The sequence below is a fragment of the Calidris pugnax genome, unplaced genomic scaffold (assembly GCF_001431845.1).
Source record: "Calidris pugnax isolate Ruff unplaced genomic scaffold, ASM143184v1 scaffold152, whole genome shotgun sequence".
Classification (NCBI taxonomy): Eukaryota; Metazoa; Chordata; class Aves; order Charadriiformes; family Scolopacidae; genus Calidris; species Calidris pugnax.
In genome coordinates this window covers 208,249-224,538 of record NW_015090881.1, presented here as the reverse complement: position 1 = coordinate 224,538, position 16,290 = coordinate 208,249, and the positions used below count along the sequence as shown (strand labels likewise).

At 50.9% G+C, this 16,290-nt stretch overlaps 2 protein-coding genes and 1 long non-coding RNA gene across 3 annotated transcripts in view; 1 reads left to right on the top strand and 2 right to left on the bottom strand.

The window, feature by feature from the left end:
• Nucleotides 1-4,418, top strand: part of LOC106890851 (claudin-16-like) — a 4,778-nt gene extending 360 nt beyond the window's left edge. The window contains exons 2-6 of the mRNA XM_014946921.1: nucleotides 1,346-1,467; nucleotides 1,801-1,903; nucleotides 3,242-3,406; nucleotides 3,559-3,750; nucleotides 4,327-4,418. Of these exons, the coding sequence (XP_014802407.1) occupies nucleotides 1,354-1,467; nucleotides 1,801-1,903; nucleotides 3,242-3,406; nucleotides 3,559-3,750; nucleotides 4,327-4,418 (666 nt within the window). The 5' untranslated portion in view covers nucleotides 1,346-1,353. The remainder of the gene's footprint in view (nucleotides 1-1,345; nucleotides 1,468-1,800; nucleotides 1,904-3,241; nucleotides 3,407-3,558; nucleotides 3,751-4,326) is intronic.
• A 1,930-nt stretch (nucleotides 4,419-6,348) lies between these two features.
• Nucleotides 6,349-16,290, bottom strand: part of YBX1 (Y-box binding protein 1) — a 10,602-nt gene continuing 660 nt past the window's right edge. The window contains 9 exon segments of the mRNA XM_014946920.1: nucleotides 6,349-6,728; nucleotides 8,355-8,399; nucleotides 8,401-8,620; nucleotides 8,728-8,810; nucleotides 9,197-9,366; nucleotides 9,369-9,405; nucleotides 9,407-9,499; nucleotides 9,723-9,812; nucleotides 12,204-12,335. Coding sequence (XP_014802406.1) covers nucleotides 6,666-6,728; nucleotides 8,355-8,399; nucleotides 8,401-8,620; nucleotides 8,728-8,810; nucleotides 9,197-9,366; nucleotides 9,369-9,405; nucleotides 9,407-9,499; nucleotides 9,723-9,812; nucleotides 12,204-12,335 — 933 coding nt within the window. The 3' untranslated portion in view covers nucleotides 6,349-6,665.
• Nucleotides 9,889-12,196, bottom strand: LOC106890864. The gene is made up of 2 exons (XR_001412588.1): nucleotides 11,538-12,196; nucleotides 9,889-11,468 (listed from the first exon to the last, which is right to left on the bottom strand). It is a non-coding gene; the product is annotated as an uncharacterized LOC106890864 (long non-coding RNA).

Here is a 16,290-nt window from a genome sequence, read left to right as displayed (position 1 = left end):
CCCTTCCCCTCCTCTCCCCTCCTCTCCCCTCCTCTCCCCTCCTCTCCCCTCCTCCTTCTTGCTCATGTAACTCAAATGGCTGAAGAGATTTTCTTCAAAGGCTCCAAAACAGCCAGGGTCTAGTGGAAAAAAATAAGGTTCTAGAGATTTAGCTCAGAAGGGAGCCTGGGAAATTAAAAAAACCTTGTAAATTGGGGTCTAAGAGGCTGCCTGTTAATTACGTACTCTCTCAGAGTGAAGCTGGTGGAGCTGCTGGAAGAGACGGTGAGTGGTACCTCTGCTCCCAGCAACGTCCCAGGAGGGATGTGGTGGGAGATGTTGGATGCTGGGTGTGGGGACTGTGACCCTCCTCCCCACCTCTGCCCCACGGGGAGGCCTGTGCCAGGCCAGGCTGGGCAGCATCTGGCTGAAGGTCACACACTCTGCCATGGTGAAGAGTCATCATCCCATGATAATTAACCCATGCAGTTCAGAGACCCATCTGGTCTCATTAATTAACGAACTCATGGGAACCAAAGGGCTGTCACAGTGGTTGCAACTTCAGGCACTAGAGAATTTAGCATCTTGGGTTGCGAAACACAACAAAGCGGAGTTCATTTCCAGGCTTTGGAGATATGATGTCCTCTGCTTCACACCTTGGGCACAGCTCCCCTCTCTGCAAGGCCCCTCCATCCCTGGAAAGGATGGAAAACAGGTGATCCCACCCCCTCTGGTCTTTGGAAAGCCTTGACAGCACCCATGGGCACCCACATCAAGCTCCAGCAGCCTCATCCACCTCCGTAATGGGAGATGCTTTCTTTGGACTTGAGAATAGGACATGTCCAAGGGACACTTGTGCTCCAGCCTGGATGTTTCAACACTTCATTGCTTTTCTTCAAACAAAAAGCAAGAAAAGGCAGGCAGGTGATCTTCCCACTGAATCACATGGATGCAGGGATGGAGGCATCCAGAAAACCTCAGGATACCAGGAGACACACACTCAGATCACAGGCCTTGACAACAGGAGTTGTTTGACAACATTTTCCAGCAGCTCTTGATTCCCAAGGGGCAGGTCAGCAACTTCAGATGGTCTATTTGGAAGAGAGGACATCTAGAGAGCAACCCAAAATGGGTATTTCTCCACCACAGAATCAATGTATCTCGGAAGGCCATGTCTACATGCCACCCTGGTGGCCCATCCTCAGCCAAGGGTGACAGAGCAGCAGCATTGAGGACCATGAGATGGGTTCCAGATGACTCATAGGGATCCAGAGGACACCCTGCCCAGAGGGCACTTTGCCCTCAGTGGATCAGGTACCTGGGAAGTGGCCAGAGCAGATGTGGCAGTGTCCCTGTGCCCTTGCAGGTAACCCCATGAGTGCAGCCTTGCAGATGACGGCGTTTGGTCTTGCTCTTCTCTCAACCCTCTTCCTGCTCCTGGCCACGTGCACCGACTGCTGGATGGTGAACGCTGACGACAGCTTGGAGGTGAGCAGAGCAACCAGCTTCAAGGTTAGGATAAAGTGGGTGCCTTGACATCCATGGGGTTGCACCATGTCTCCACGGGCTTGGAAAGGGGACATATGGTGGGACAAGCCCACTGCTTTCTGCATGAGTTGGAGGACTGGAGGATTAGAGAGATAAGGAAATGCTGGGGCAGAAGGAGGAGACAGAGAACAGGGTATGGGTGGGGAGTCACCAGGACATGTCCAGCTGTGGTGATGAGAGCCTGAAGATCTGCCTGGCTGGGCTGGGGTAACCCTGGGGACCTGGGGTGCTTTTTTGGTGCTTTTTGCTCAGGTGTCTGTCTCCTGCTTCCAGGTGAGTCACAAATGCCGGGGGCTTTGGAGGGAGTGTGTCACCAACATGCAGGACGGGGTCAGGACCTGTGACCAGTATGACTCCATTTTGGCTGACCACCCAGGTAAGCTGGCATGGCCTGGAGGCATTTTTTTAGGTTCACAGCTGAGAGCTGTCCCTCTTCCCTTTCCGAGAAGATGATCCTGGTTGTAAAGAGCTAACCCTCCTCAGTCAGCAAAGCAGGCCCAGGGCTTCTCTCGGTCTCCTGCCTCATCAGCACAGCCTTGACAGCCACCCATGGTCCAGTCATCTCTGCCGTGGGGTCACCAAGCAGGAGAGAGGCCATGAAGCTGTGCAACCTCACAACAAACGTGTTTTGGGACACAGAGCACAGCTCCTGTCCCCCTTGCACAGTGGGAACTGCCACCCCACTGATGCTGCATGTAGGATTGAGGACCATTCCCACTGGCCAAGGACTTGCATCCTCAGCTCACGGACAGTCATACTGTGGCATGGAGACTTCTCCTGGCCTGCACAGGGCACATCTCCTGCACAGGAGAACCCTTGGGTAGGGTGATGACACAGGACAACACAGAGTCAGGCAGTGGAGAAGGGAACAAGAACTCAGCATGGACTAAGTGTAGAAAGGGCTGTCAAGCCCTGGAAGAGGGCAGTGGGCAGTGCCCAGTGGAGTCACTATCCCTGGAGGGATTTAAAAGCCGGGCAGATGTGCTGTTGAGGAACACGGGTCAGTGGTGGGTTTGTCAGTGCTGGGTTGATGGTTGGACTCAATGATTTGAAAGGTCCCGTTGTGCTGCTCTGGGGAACAAGCTCTGCAGGGAGCAGTCCCAGGGCACAGCTGGTGACATGAACCCGGCCAGCTCTTGTATTTTTCCTCGCTGAGTCAAAACTTGCTGTTCAAACCACCAGGCACACAACCTGGAGGGAAAAGCAGACAGTCTGGGCAGCAGCATCTTCTGTCCAAGGCTGTGCAAAAAGGTCTCCAGTAGGTGATCACATCCCAGGTGCTGACTGATGCATCTTAAGTTGTTTGGTTTTCTGAGCTGGTCAAATAACAAACTTATTGATTCAGATGAGGCTGGTGAGCACCCTGCAGGCAGGGGGTTGGTGGCTCCCAGTGTAGACATCTCCTATGGACATGCCAACTGGTGGCCTGGATGACTCCAGCAGGGACACAGGCAGCTGACTGATGCATCTTAAGTTGTTTGGTTTTCTGAGCTGGTCAAATAACAAACTTATTGATTCAGATGAGGCTGGTGAGCACCCTGCAGGCAGGGGGTTGGTGGCTCCCAGTGTAGACATCTCCTATGGACATGCCAACTGGTGGCCTGGATGACTCCAGCAGGGACACAGGCAGCAATCTGGAGTGGGGAGACCAGTTCCTCTGACCATTCCTCAGTCCCCTTTCTGTTTGTTTTTTTTTTCCCCCTTCCCTGCCCAGTGAAGATCGTGGTGACACGGACGCTGCTGATCACCACAGACCTCCTGGCTGGCCTGGCTTTGGCTACGTTGCTGCTTGGACTGGACTGCATCAAGTTCCTCAAGGAAGAGCCCCGTGTCAAACTGAAGATGTGCTACGGGGCCGGTGTCATCCTCGGTGTTGGGGGTGTGTGTCTGGGAGAGCTCAGGGGGCAGATGGACCTTGTGCCCCGCAGGGAATGGGGGGATTCCAGGATCTCAGGGCACCCCCACAGAGGAGTCTTGAGGACCATCAGGGGGGGCATATGGTTCTTTCTTCACCAGACTTGTTCCTCCTAGGCATCCTGGGTCTTGTGGGCTCCGTGTGGTACGCGGTGGACGTCTACGTGGAGAGGGCCATGCTGGTGTCGCACAACATCTTCCTGGGAGTCCACTACGACTTTGGGTGGTCGTGCTGGCTGGGCATGGCTGGCTCAACGGGCTGCTTTGTGGCATCCATCCTGCTGACCTGCTGCCTCTACGCCTGCACAGGTCAGTCTGCCCCATCCCACCCCACCCCAATCCCACCTCCTGTAGCTTTTTGCCCCTCAGGGACGTACGTCATGTGAAGGAGCAGCTCAGAGGGTGCAGGAACTTCGCACGGGGTCCAACCAAACCAAGGGGAACCCCTTTCTGTCCGGCCTGTGCACCGTGGGGGGGAGGCTGGGTCATGCCCGGCCGGACCGGGCTGAGTGAGGACCCCGTAAGCCCAGTCAGGGCACAGAGACGGTGCCAAAAGGCTCCATCCACATCTGTGGGACCTCAGGGTCCTGGTGAAGGTGTGTTGATGTCTACCCAAAGCAGTGGCCATGCTGGAGCTGTACCGCTGTGACCAACCAAAGCCTGAACCGGTGGCCACAAGGATGTGCCGGTGGAAATCTTGGCCGTTCCACCACCAGGGCAGGTGATGCCTCACCAAGTGTCATCTCCAGCCTTTATGCCTGGTCCCACGGGGTGGAAGTCCACCCCACAGCACCGGCTGTCCGGGTTCCACTTCTCCTGCCGTGTCACCCTCCTTACCCCCCCGCTATCCCTGGCCATGACCCAACACCAGCTCTTTCCTGGCAGACACCAGTGGCCACTGGCAACCCCAGAGGCTTCCCCAGCCCCGGGGCCGAACGGCCACCAGCAAGATGTACGCCATGGACTCCCGCGTGTGACGGGCACCAGCACCTCCTGCACCCAACCCGCTGTGGCACGTGACTTTTTCCCCCAGTCTGACCCCATTAAAGCACCATCACCTGTACTGGGGGCATCTCCACCATTGCTTTATGGCTCTGGCCACAGGGTCCCACTGAGCTGCGGCATCAGCAGCTGCAAAAAAAGTGAAGTTCTGCAGAAGTCACCGCCCGAGAAGGGGGTTTTCCCCACTTCCAGCCCGTTCTCATGAAAATAAGCCCCAGAAAAGTGTTGCTCTAAGAAAAGGTGCCCCCAAGGCCCCTGTTGGGACACCAGGGCAAAAGAGCTCCCCCGACACGAGTGCTCTGCAGCTCAGTGGAAGGCAGTTGTGCTCAGGGCAACACTGACTCCTCGTGGCTGGTGGCCCCGGTCACCCCGGCACCCGCTGGAAACCACCCGACCCCGGGCTCAGAAAGGTGACAACAGGGGGTCTGCATTTAAAAACGGGGTAAAGCCTGTAACCCAGAGCATTTCTGGTCATCACGGGGTCATCGGGGGAGGAACGGTGCAGCCCTACACGTCAGGAACCAGGAGGTGGGTCAGCCTGAAGCCTGAAAGAGGTGCTTCAGCTGCAGAGTTCATAGAATCACAGAATGGTTTGGGTTGGAAGGGGCCTTAAAGCCCCCCCAGTGCCACCCCCTGCCCTGGGCAGGGACACCTCCCACCACACCAGGTCCCTCCAAGCCCCCTCCAACCTGCCCTTGAACCCCTCCAGGGATGGGGCAGCCACAGCTTCTCTGGCCAACCTGGGCCAGGCTCTCACCACCCTCACACCAAACAAGTTCTCCCTGAGATCTAAGTTAGATTTTTAATTCCACAAGAAAAGGGGACTCTCCCAAGCGAATTATCTTCTTCACTTCAAACCATCATGAACACGAACCACAACCCCAAGCCACCACCAACTCCCCCCCAAACGCCAAATGTTGGGGTTTTTTCCTTATTCCCTCATTTTCGACCCAGCGGGGACACTGGGAAGAGCCCCCCACCATGGGCTGTGACCCCAAAAGGCAGCAGAGCGAGCCCCAACCTGAGCAGCCACCGGGCTCCGGAGTCCCTGGCAGGGAGAGGCGCAGAGGAGCGGGGCAGGGGCCCTGTGGCAGCCTGGGGACACCCCCACCCCAGATGGTCCCCCCGAGGACATAACTTCTGGTCTCACACAAAGCCAAAAGGCACCAAAACTGGTGCTTGATTGTAACTTTGGGTGCAAGGCAGAACCACTGGGTCCTGCAGCACCGGCACCACACAGCATGGACTAGTTCATTAAATTATTAAAAGTTTCTTTGAAAGGCTATTAATTCCCCCCCAGGGAGCCCACACCCGGAGGACAAGCCCTGTGGAAGGTATTTAGTGAGAAAAACCCGAGCGCCCTGTGCATTTAAGGGCTGGCACTTGAGGACACGAAGGAACAATTAAGAGCAGTATTTGGGTGACGCAGGCGCGGGGCTCGTTAGGGCACAGACGGGAGCTCTCAAGAGCTGCCAGAAGATATTCCCCCCTCCCCCGGGGTGTTCCTGGGTGGCAGTCACCTTCGTTAGCGGTCATTTATAATGAGTGTTATTAGAGCAGTGCCCCCAGTGCCCGCCAGGCCCACGCTGGGGGGGGCTTTTCCTGCAACCGTGAGATGTGTCACCCCCTGACAGGGCTCCAGGCTCCCCAACCCGCCCCAGAGGGAGCCCAGCCCCACAGCCCCGCCAGGCCCACGCTGGGGGGGGCTTTTCCTGCAACCGTGAGATGTGTCACCCCCTGACAGGGCTCCAGGCTCCCCAACCTGCCCCAGAGGGAGCCCAGCCCCAACCCTTTGCCCAAGAAATAAATCAAGTCACTTTTTCTCCCCCAAAAAACCCTTTTAGGAACATTTAACTTAAACCCTTTCATCCCACAGCGGCTTTAAAACAACCAAAACACGCGAGGTAATTCTTTAAGACCTTTATTAACAGATGCTTGCAGTTTGACTTGAAAAAATCAGGTGTATATTTCATACAAATTAAAAATGAGGTTCTTAAAAATCTCAACTTGACCAGATATGAAACAATTTAAAAACCTTTAAAGGTATATTGAGAAAAAACAGGCTTTTAAAAAACGTGTTTATCGTTTCCAAAAGGAGACTTCTTTAGGTAAAAATAATAAAAACCCCATGCTGCATAGATAATGCAGATAGTTCTAGTAATCTGGTCAACAGCAAAAAGCAAGCACTTAAGGTCTTCAGTTCCAATTCTTTTGTTCATTTCTTATTGCTGGAATTTCATTTTCTTTTCTTCTTCATTTCTTAAGTCTTTTCTTTGATGACTAAACTGAAAGAGAGAAAAACAGGAAAAAGGGATGATCAGGCAGGTGTGGGAGGGTTTCACGGGTGTTTGGGCTGTGGAGACCCCACACCAACTCACTGGTTCTCACCAAGGAGACCTTCGCACCCCCAGAAACCCTCAGCAGCTACAGCCCCTCCACCAGCCCCACTGTGCTCCTGCCATCCGCCAAAACCCCCACCTTCCACCCAAAACAAATGCAAACAGCTCCAGAAAGATAGATTTAAACCCAAAGGAATCCTGCCTACACCCCTCCCTGCACTGGCCTCTGCTTTGTGCCCGGATCCTGGGGAGGGCAGCCCAGGTGGGGCTGAGAGGTCACCTCCACAAATGCAGGGGGCAAACCCCGAGCTGAGCTGGGGAGGCACGAGGACAACTCAAGATCTTCAGGAGATGGTCGAGAGCAAATCTCTACCTGTGGCTTCAGTAACCACTGCCCAGACCACAGGAACCACTATTTATACTCTCCAGTACTACCAACAGACAGAAAAAGCAACCAAGCCTCATCTCGGTGTTTCTCCGAAGCCCACAATATTAAGAATTTATCCAGTTTGTGTTAACCCTTAGAATGAACACTGGGATAAAAAAAAAGGTTTGCATCCAGCGCCCAGAAAATGCTGAGGATTGAAGGAACCCACCCGCACCACAGAGCCAGCAGGTCCCAGTCCCCCTGAGCTCCCTCAGCCGGGACAGCCCTGTGGCTGCTGCCACTCTCCGTGCCCAGCTCCATCATTCCCCTTCAGCCCGTTCTCAGGACTGTTCCTCACCGCTCCCTCCAGAGCCTGACCGAGTCTCTCCCCCTGCCTGCCCTCCCAGCGAGGCACAGAGGGAATGGGACAGGAATGCTGGCCAGAGGGGAGATACAGACATGGAAGGTGCCCGAAAAAAAAAAAGGAGAACAAGGGGGAAGAGTCCTACCAGGGAAAATATCCCCAAATTAACAGAACTGTCCATCAGAGACAGCCTCACCAGCACCACATCACAGCCAGTCAGTCACACCTTGCAAAACAGTGTTTTAACACTGACTCTCACACAGCCCTGTCAAGTGGCAACACCCTCCCAGCACCTTCACCCCCAGGAACCCTGTGCTCCATGAGAAGGGCCGTCCCCACCAGCCTCTCCAGCACTTTGGTTAGATAAAAAGTGGCTATTGAGACGCTCCTGCAAACTCTGCGCCAACTTTCTAGAAATTAATGCCTTGAGGTCTTAATGCTCCTCACTGTCCCCAGCCCGACACCGAGCAGTGACAGCTCAGACACAGCCGGGAACACCCCAGTACCTCTTTCTCCTGGCTACTTTCCACTCACCATTCCAGCACCTCTGGAATTGCTATTTCTGGGTGGACAAAGCCTGAACTACTGGATACAGCCAAGATTTTCAGATTCACAGTATTCTAAGGCACCGACTCCACCAATGAAAATAAAGGCCTAGTAATTAAGCCCTCCCAATTAATCAGCATTTTTAGAGCGAAGCCTAGTGACCGCGCTCACACATGCACAACACACACAAGCAAGAAGAGCGCAGGAGCTTTTAAGGCAAAAATTCAAGGAAAAGTGTCAAGAGAGAAGAGAAGTGGGACACGACAGGGTACCCCGCGAAGGCCCGGCCACGCACCCGGATGATGGTAGAGATGTTAAGCCGGTGTTTACTCAGCCCCGCCCTGCTCGGCCTCGGGAGCGGACGTGTTCTCAGCTGGTGGATCGGCTGTCTTCGTCTCTTTGCCATCTTGTGGTTTAGGGTTCTCTGGGCGTCTGCGTCGGTAGTTGAAGTTACGACGGTACCGACGTTGAGGTGGCTGCTGACTTTGGGTCTCGTCCCCTTGGTTCTCTTTATCTTCTTCATTCCCATCCTCTCTCGGCTGTCTTTGACGAGGAGGACCCCTGAAAGTCAAGCTAGGCTTTAACAATGCAGCATCTGACCATCGCCATGTTCTGTCTCTGTCGCTAAAAGGCAAGGTTAAAGAAAACAAAGTTGATCTGCAGCATACCTGCGAAACCGTGGTCTATACCCTCGATACATGTTCTGCCTGACTGGTCTGCCTTGATCTCCTGCACCCTGGCTGTCAGCACCCTGCAAGACATCAGGCAACAAACCACCGTAGCCACATGCAAAGCCCAGTAACACCCAACTCGTCAAACCGTGAGGAAGATGGCCGGACAGGGGCTGTTGAAATTAAATCTGAGGCACACAACAAGGCGGGCAGCGCTCCTAGGGCACACGAGTATGCACTGTCACAATTTGTGTTTCTTCCAGATAACCATGTAGGAAGTCAATGCAAATCCAAAGACACTCCATTTTTTAAAAGCCGAAACACAAGATCCTCAGTTTCTGTTTTATCCAATGTTTTTCTGCCAAACCTTACCAAAACCATCTTGAGTATCTACAAGCAGCAGCGAAAAGCCGTGCCCCGTCACCCTGCTCCAAAGCAACCGAGCCAGTTGAGCAAAACACATTACCTCCACTATCTCTCCCTGCACGGGAGGGTTGGAATATTGTGGTCGACGCCCGTAGGGCCTACGCATATAGTAAGGTGGGTACCGCCGCCTGCGGTAGGGACGGCGTTGCTGGGCTTGGCCTTCTGGGATGTTCTCTGCTCCTTCGTTCTTTTCCCCACTCTCACTATTCTGGTAGTTTTGCTGGTAGTTGCGTGGAGGACCCCTACGACGTGGATATCGTCTGTAATGGTTACGGTCTGCTGCGTATTTACTGCCTTGCACTGGGACGCCACCAGGACCTGTCACATTAGCTGCCTCCGCGCCCTAAAGAGCGGGGACAGCGTTAGGGAACACACTCAGCATCACATCACTTTACAGCAGAATATAATTCAGCACCGAGCGACGATTTACATCCACATTGTAAAGCAATGAAAAGCCATTCATCTCCCTGGATGCCATCAGGCATCACTCAAACCGCAGGCCCCACACCAAAGCCTGCAGACCAGTTTTTCCGCGCGCACTCTAACACCCGAGAGACAGGTTTTACCTTTTCTCCCTCAACCACATCAAACTCCACGGTCTCTCCATCTCCCACGCTGCGGAGGTACTTCCTGGGGTTATTCTTCTTTATGGCAGTCTAACAACATAACAGCACAGAATTACATTTACAGGCACAGCACAAGAACACTGCTTAGCATATCTGAAGACCTTTCTTTTTTTTTTTTTTTTAAAGAAAAGATTAAGGAATTTGAATGTTTAATATCTTAGGAGGAAGACCTATACTCCTGAAAAAGCAATTAAATAACTGGAAATCCAGGAAGTTATAAAATTTACCTTTATTACTGTACTTCTGGCCTATATGACACATGCAACAGCTTTACCATTGAACACACCTGCCAACATGCTGCCTGACACCTGAAAAAGCAGTTTGAAAACAAACACACACTCCCCAACCCTGAAATGCACACTGGCCCTAGCACTCCTAACCAGAATTTAGCATTAAACACCCCCATAGTATTTATACACTCCTCTGAAGCACACAGACCTCTATATAAGCCTTTCCAGCCACACACTCAGATTCCCAGCCCTCTGCCATTCCCAGATCACACAGAATCAGAGCTGTCTGGGTTGGAAGGGACCTTTAAGATCATCTAGTCCAACCATCACTAAGCCCTGTGTAGCCTGCATGTCCCATGCTATGTAGACACATCAATGGCCAGAAATTAAGATATTTCCTTCTCTGAGGCTTTCAATATCATTGCTTCAGCCATAATATTTACCAATTAATCACAAATCTACTCTGTGTATTAGTCACCAAGCAGTAGCCCTTCCAAGGTGTCAGCACCAGACGAGCCTTTGTACTGGTATCTGCACGTTACACGCCGTTACCAGAAAGCACTGAATTTTCTGTGCTATTCAGCAGAGGATTAATTTTCTGACAGATGAGTTAATACTCAACGTGCACTGTTCTCAGCCACATCCTGCTTATCAAACACTAAGTGAACAATGTAACGAGAGTAACAAATTTACAAAAATTACCAGCAACAGAATTTGACTAGGTTTTTCTCTCCAAATGGAACAAAATCTATGGAAAAACATGCCCCAAGTCTGAGCCTATAAAGCAGTGACTTTAGGAAAAGCCTTAATATGAAGAGCTGTGAGGCTCACAGCTCTTCACGAGAGCCAAGCTTGATAATGGGAACGGGAAAAAGCGCACACAGCTGTACTCATAAAACAAGCTGGTTTCTTTCAGATTATACCCCTAAACCCATTTTATCATGAGAATTATCACATGAAAACAAATCACTGCTTTTAGAAACACAGACAGTAGTTACATGACAAGTCCTGAAATGCGACATTAATTCAAGGTCACTTACAGGTTACCCTACGTGCAAACCAAGTAATGAAGTCAGAAAGCCTTCCTTCAGGGTATATACTCCTGCCTCGGTACACGGAAACACAGCGGAGTCACTTGGCCTCTCTCCACTGCCCATTACAGAACAACCTTTTATAAATAAATGCCTCCACATTTTAATAGCAGGCAATTCAGACAGAGCACAACCAAGAAGCTGAAGGCTGGCAAATGAAACTCAAGTCAAAACTCTTTCCAGGGGTTACTTTTCCTCTCTTTGTTTACACCACCAGCGGTATATCCCTAACGCGAAACAAAAGAACAGTCCAGGGACTCCTAAATGCCAGACATAAACCACGCTCCACTAAGAACTCTTTGTGGGCTGCTTCACAAGAGATCCTGAGACAGGGTGAAAAAACCTACAGAGTTGATCATCACGAACTCTTTGTGGGCTGCTTCACAAGAGATCCCGAGACAGGGTGAAAAACCTACAGAGCTGATCATCACAACTCACAAGTCAGACACCAAAGACTAATCTCAGGCCAACCTGCCCCATGAAAGGAGGCCCAGGTGTGGTGCACGGCCTCACTCTGCTCTACTTTCCAGAGGTTTACATGCTCCCTGGAAATTATACTTAAGTGTATGTCTCTGTCATCTCTGTTTAATTGAAAAAGTACCTATTAAAATGTTTTCAGGTTTTGATTGAAAGCCTGGAGCAACACATTCTACGGAAGTTTTGCCTAGAAAAAAAAAATTCTTCACTGGCACTTTATCCCCATTACAGCCCAATTAATTTCTCTCCCTGCTGCAAGCTTTTCATTTAACCTTATTTCCATATGCTTACAGAGTACTACACGAATCCACAAGGCAACTGGCTTCAAACAGTTATCCCCAAGTCAGACTGAACCTGCAGACACCGCAGTTTTTATCACTGTACGGTACCAGCCTGCTCAACCCCAGGGATCTCATGTCCTCCTGACGGATGGACGTGGATACACAAAACCCCCAGCCACAAGCAGGCTCTACCTGCAATCCAGCAGTGAGAAACAGTTCCTGGTGTTCAAACAACAGTTCTTGGAAAATGTGAAGCTCTCTCACAACTCCAATCCTACTTACATAGGCCGTGCATAGCAAGTTTCAGAGAGGTAGCCTGTTCCAGTTTCAAGGAAGTCTTACCTGATGGACAAACACATCTTCCTTGGTGTCATTCCTGCAGGACAACAGAAAATTGAAATTGATGTATGAAACACACACGAAATTAGCCCAGTTTACAAATTCAATTGTTTGGGGTGGGGATGAAACAGGAAACTGTCAAGACAACTAACTAGCTTCCAGCATCAGCCTTGCTCCTCAACCTGCTCTCAACTAGCCCCCTACCAGCTTCCTGCCTGCAGTGAGGGGACTGTCAGGTCACCTACACAAGGTTCAGACCCCAGTAAATCGCATGTGAAAGCGTTCTTTCTCCCTTTTGCACACCCCTCTATCCTTCACATCCCACTGAGGGAGACACTGGAAGAAGAACAAACACCTGACAGCGAGCGGTCCATCATTTGTGGCAGTGCCCTGTGCAGGAGATCAGCTATTGCAATCTTTGAAACAGGCGATGATGGTATCACCACTGGGGCCTCAGCATCTCTCCAGAGCTACATCCTCTCAGCCTGGATGCTTCCTTCACCAAAGGAGTAACACCACCACCTGGCTACTGAGGTCAAGCTGCGTTTGTGAGCACAGAGAGGGAAGAGCTGGGGTTTCTCCCCTCACAAGAAACTAAAAGAAGCTCAGGTCTGCACCAACAAGGAGCCAAAATCATCCTTCAGTGTGAGCAGGGTCCGGTTTCCACCGTTACCAGCTAAGGCTGGGCAACCACAACACGGTACCGAGTCAGGAGAGTTTCTGTTCTGTAATTAAGAGGCAGAGCTGAAACAGCCCCTCTGCTGTTTCCCCCACTCATACCAAACTCACGGCCGTGCGTTCAGGCTCCCATCGTACCCACTGCGCCTCGCTGCACTGTTAGTTTCATTGGTCTGGGGAACGGTTTGAATCAATAGCAAAGCAGCTTTTATTTCCTAGAATGACTGGTTAAGGACATCGCAAAGCAAGCTTGCGTTAAAATGTGCTCAAAATTGGAGAGCATACAGGTATGGGAGACAGAATCCACAATTTATTTATTTTAATGATAAGCTAGGTGCTCCTCACCATTGGCTTTAAAACATGAGGATGAAAATAAAGACTTTTTGAAAAACCTCAAGCCAAGCTATGGCTAATTAGCACCTCACCTTGTTCCCTCCTGGAATTGATGCCTACAAGTCTCAAAGGTTACTGGAAAAAGGTAGTCAAAAGGCAACAAATGAAGCAGAGCCAGTCTCATCACCATGAGGCAGCTTATCTCTAAGGGCCCAGGATGCTGCATCCAGAAGCCCTTGCAAAGCCTGAGCCTAAAGACTTTCATCTTTGCAATGCAAGATCTCCCACCAGATGCTCCAAAATCTGAAAACCTTCAGGAGAGCCCAGTAACAGGTTTTCAGCTAAGAAAAAACAAAAAAAAAAAACAAACAAAAAACCCCACCAAACTAGAAACGCTTAGCACATTCCTTCACTCTCAACTGAAAAATGGTGGTGGGAAGTGCTCATTACCTGTGCACATGCTCTAAGCTCTTGCCCAGGTTTGATTTTGGACAACCCCACCAGATGCCTGTTTTTAAAGTTATTTTGAAAATGTAATTTCCATTTAAGAGCACGCTCAAGTTTTACGTCAACAAATGGCTCAGTTAAAGCTCAAGATGTCTACATGGTTAGTTAAAAAAAAATAATAAAAATATCTACTGGTCAGTTTTGAAGCCCAGTGCCTGCCCTGTGATTCCTGATGGTGTTTTCCAGCAAGCGCACTGCCGCTTGGATGGTGCAACAGTCACAGCCACCACCTTCTCAAAGGACACTTGGAATGGTACAAGAGAAACCCCCATTCCGAGGTCCCAGCCCCTTAGCTCATCTTTGACCTGAGTGATTCTCCCCTCCACACCTTTAACACCACAATAAAAACAGGCACCAGGCAAGCATGTGGATTAAGAAAAGGCCGCTGTTGAGTCCAGCCGAGCTCTAAATACAAAGCCAGACATTGATGTGCAGCTCCAGTTCTGGTACGAGGACCAAGAGGATGTGGCCTGCACATCCATTTGTTATTTTGACAACTGTGAGAAAAAATGGACAGATGCTCAGAATTCCAACTAGCATTTCAGAACAGAAAGGCACTTTGAACATTAAAAGAACGTACAAAATACTTGAAGTTAACATGCACCTACATCAAAGCTACGTTTTTATTTCCAAAGCTAATTTTAGCTTCAAGCAGACCCGGCTGAAGCAAAGACAAGCAAGGGCAGCAGCACCCGCAAAGTTCCCCTCGCAGCGAGCCAGAGAGATTCCAGAGTTGAGGAAATGTCCTCCAGTCCGGTTCTCAGGCTGCGGCTCTAATCTCTTGATAACACAAGATCATGCTGGGTTTCTCATTAAAAATGGCAACCTCAGGGATTAAACAGCTGCCAAATTAATGACTGGGGAAGCCATTCGGATGTCTTAACTAGCTGCTCCTGCTTCCGTGCTTGACTCACATCACTGAGCATTTCCACTACTGAGGGAAACAGGAAAAAAGCCTTCCCTAGAGGTAGACTTTGCGGCCTATGACTTTATACGCGTTCACAGAAGCCAAAGACGCTAAAGCTTACACCACCGACAACTGTACGACATTGCACATTAAAACCTCCATGGAGAATGCCAACTGGGCAGACTCAGAGTCAAGTTTTTAAAGTTGCAGGCACAAAACCAATTAAGGAGCTTGGCAAACACTTAAGACTGGGTCAGAAGGTAACAGACAGTTAAAAAAAAAAAATGCCATATTTAAAACAAACCTAAATAAAAGGCCCAATAAAAGCATCACTATCGACACTTGCTGCCCTGAAGAGGGGTTCCCAAGTCTTCTACAATTCTGAAACTCGGGGTTTGAGGTACAAGATGTTTTGGGGGGGGTGGGGTGTGACGGTCAGTCTGGAAAATAACCCACAGGGAGGCCCCCCTAAACTGACAGGCACCACTGACAGCATTTCATTTTTCCAGAATGGTCTGCAGAGCAATTCCAGGACTCCTCCGCTGCCAGGTAACTTCCCTGATATGCCTATTTGATGTATTTACAAAACTCTTTAAGTGTTCCAATTTTCCTTTAAAATAAACTACTGTCATAAAAGTAATCTTTCAGGCATTTGTTTCTTGAGACCCCATTAAGCACTGCGGTCTTACAATATAAAAGAAATACGAATTTTGCTCATTTCCCCATACATTCAGGGTTTCCTCAAGAGAGTGTGCTTTTTAACTACCAAGTGCTCAAAGCCATTTTTGCTCACATTGACACGACTGAACATCATGCAGGGGTTTAAGCTAATATTTTGTTTGTGCTAACACCCAGCAGACTTTTATATACCATTAGGTGGAAAAAGAAAGCCAAAACCCTAAACAATCACTAAAAATATAATCCTAGCATAAGTAGTATCACCATGAAAATAAATTCACTGACAGCAAGGCCAAGACTCACAGAATGGTTTTGGTTGGAAGTGACCAGTCCCACCCCCTGCCCTGGGCAGGGACACTTCCCACCACACCAGGTCCCTCCAAGCCCCCTCCAACCTGCCCTTGAACCCCTCCAGGGATGGGGCAGCCACAGCTTCTCTGGGCAACCTGGGCCAGGCTCTCACCACCCTCACACCAAACAAGTTCTTCCCCACAGCTCAGCTCCATCTCCCCTCTTTCAGTGTCAAACCCTTCCCCCTCCTCCTCGGGCTCCCCTCCCTCATCAAGAGTCCCTCCCCAGCTTTCCTGGAGCCCCTTGAGGGACTGGAAGGGGCTCTGAGGTCTCCCCGGAGCCTTCTCTTCTCCAGGCTGAACCCCCCAACTCTCTCAGCCCCCCCTCCCAGCAGAGGGGCTCCAGCCCTCCCAGCACCTCCGGGGCCTCCTCTGGCCCCGCTCCAACAGCTCCTGAAGTCCTGATGTCGGTGGCCCCAGAGCTGGGGGCTTCAAGCACCGAAAGCCAACCCGAGGGGGTGGGAGATGGCGGGGTGGGCGTAGGAGCCACTCTACCGCGTTGCCCAAGCGGGGGTGACAGAGTGAGGGAGGCAGAAGCGTGTGTGTCCCCTTCCCTTCCCCACCCCCCGCAGCCCGCGTGGCCCAGGAGCACACTTGAACTCGGGTCCAACGTCTGCGCGGCCCGACCCCCCCTCCC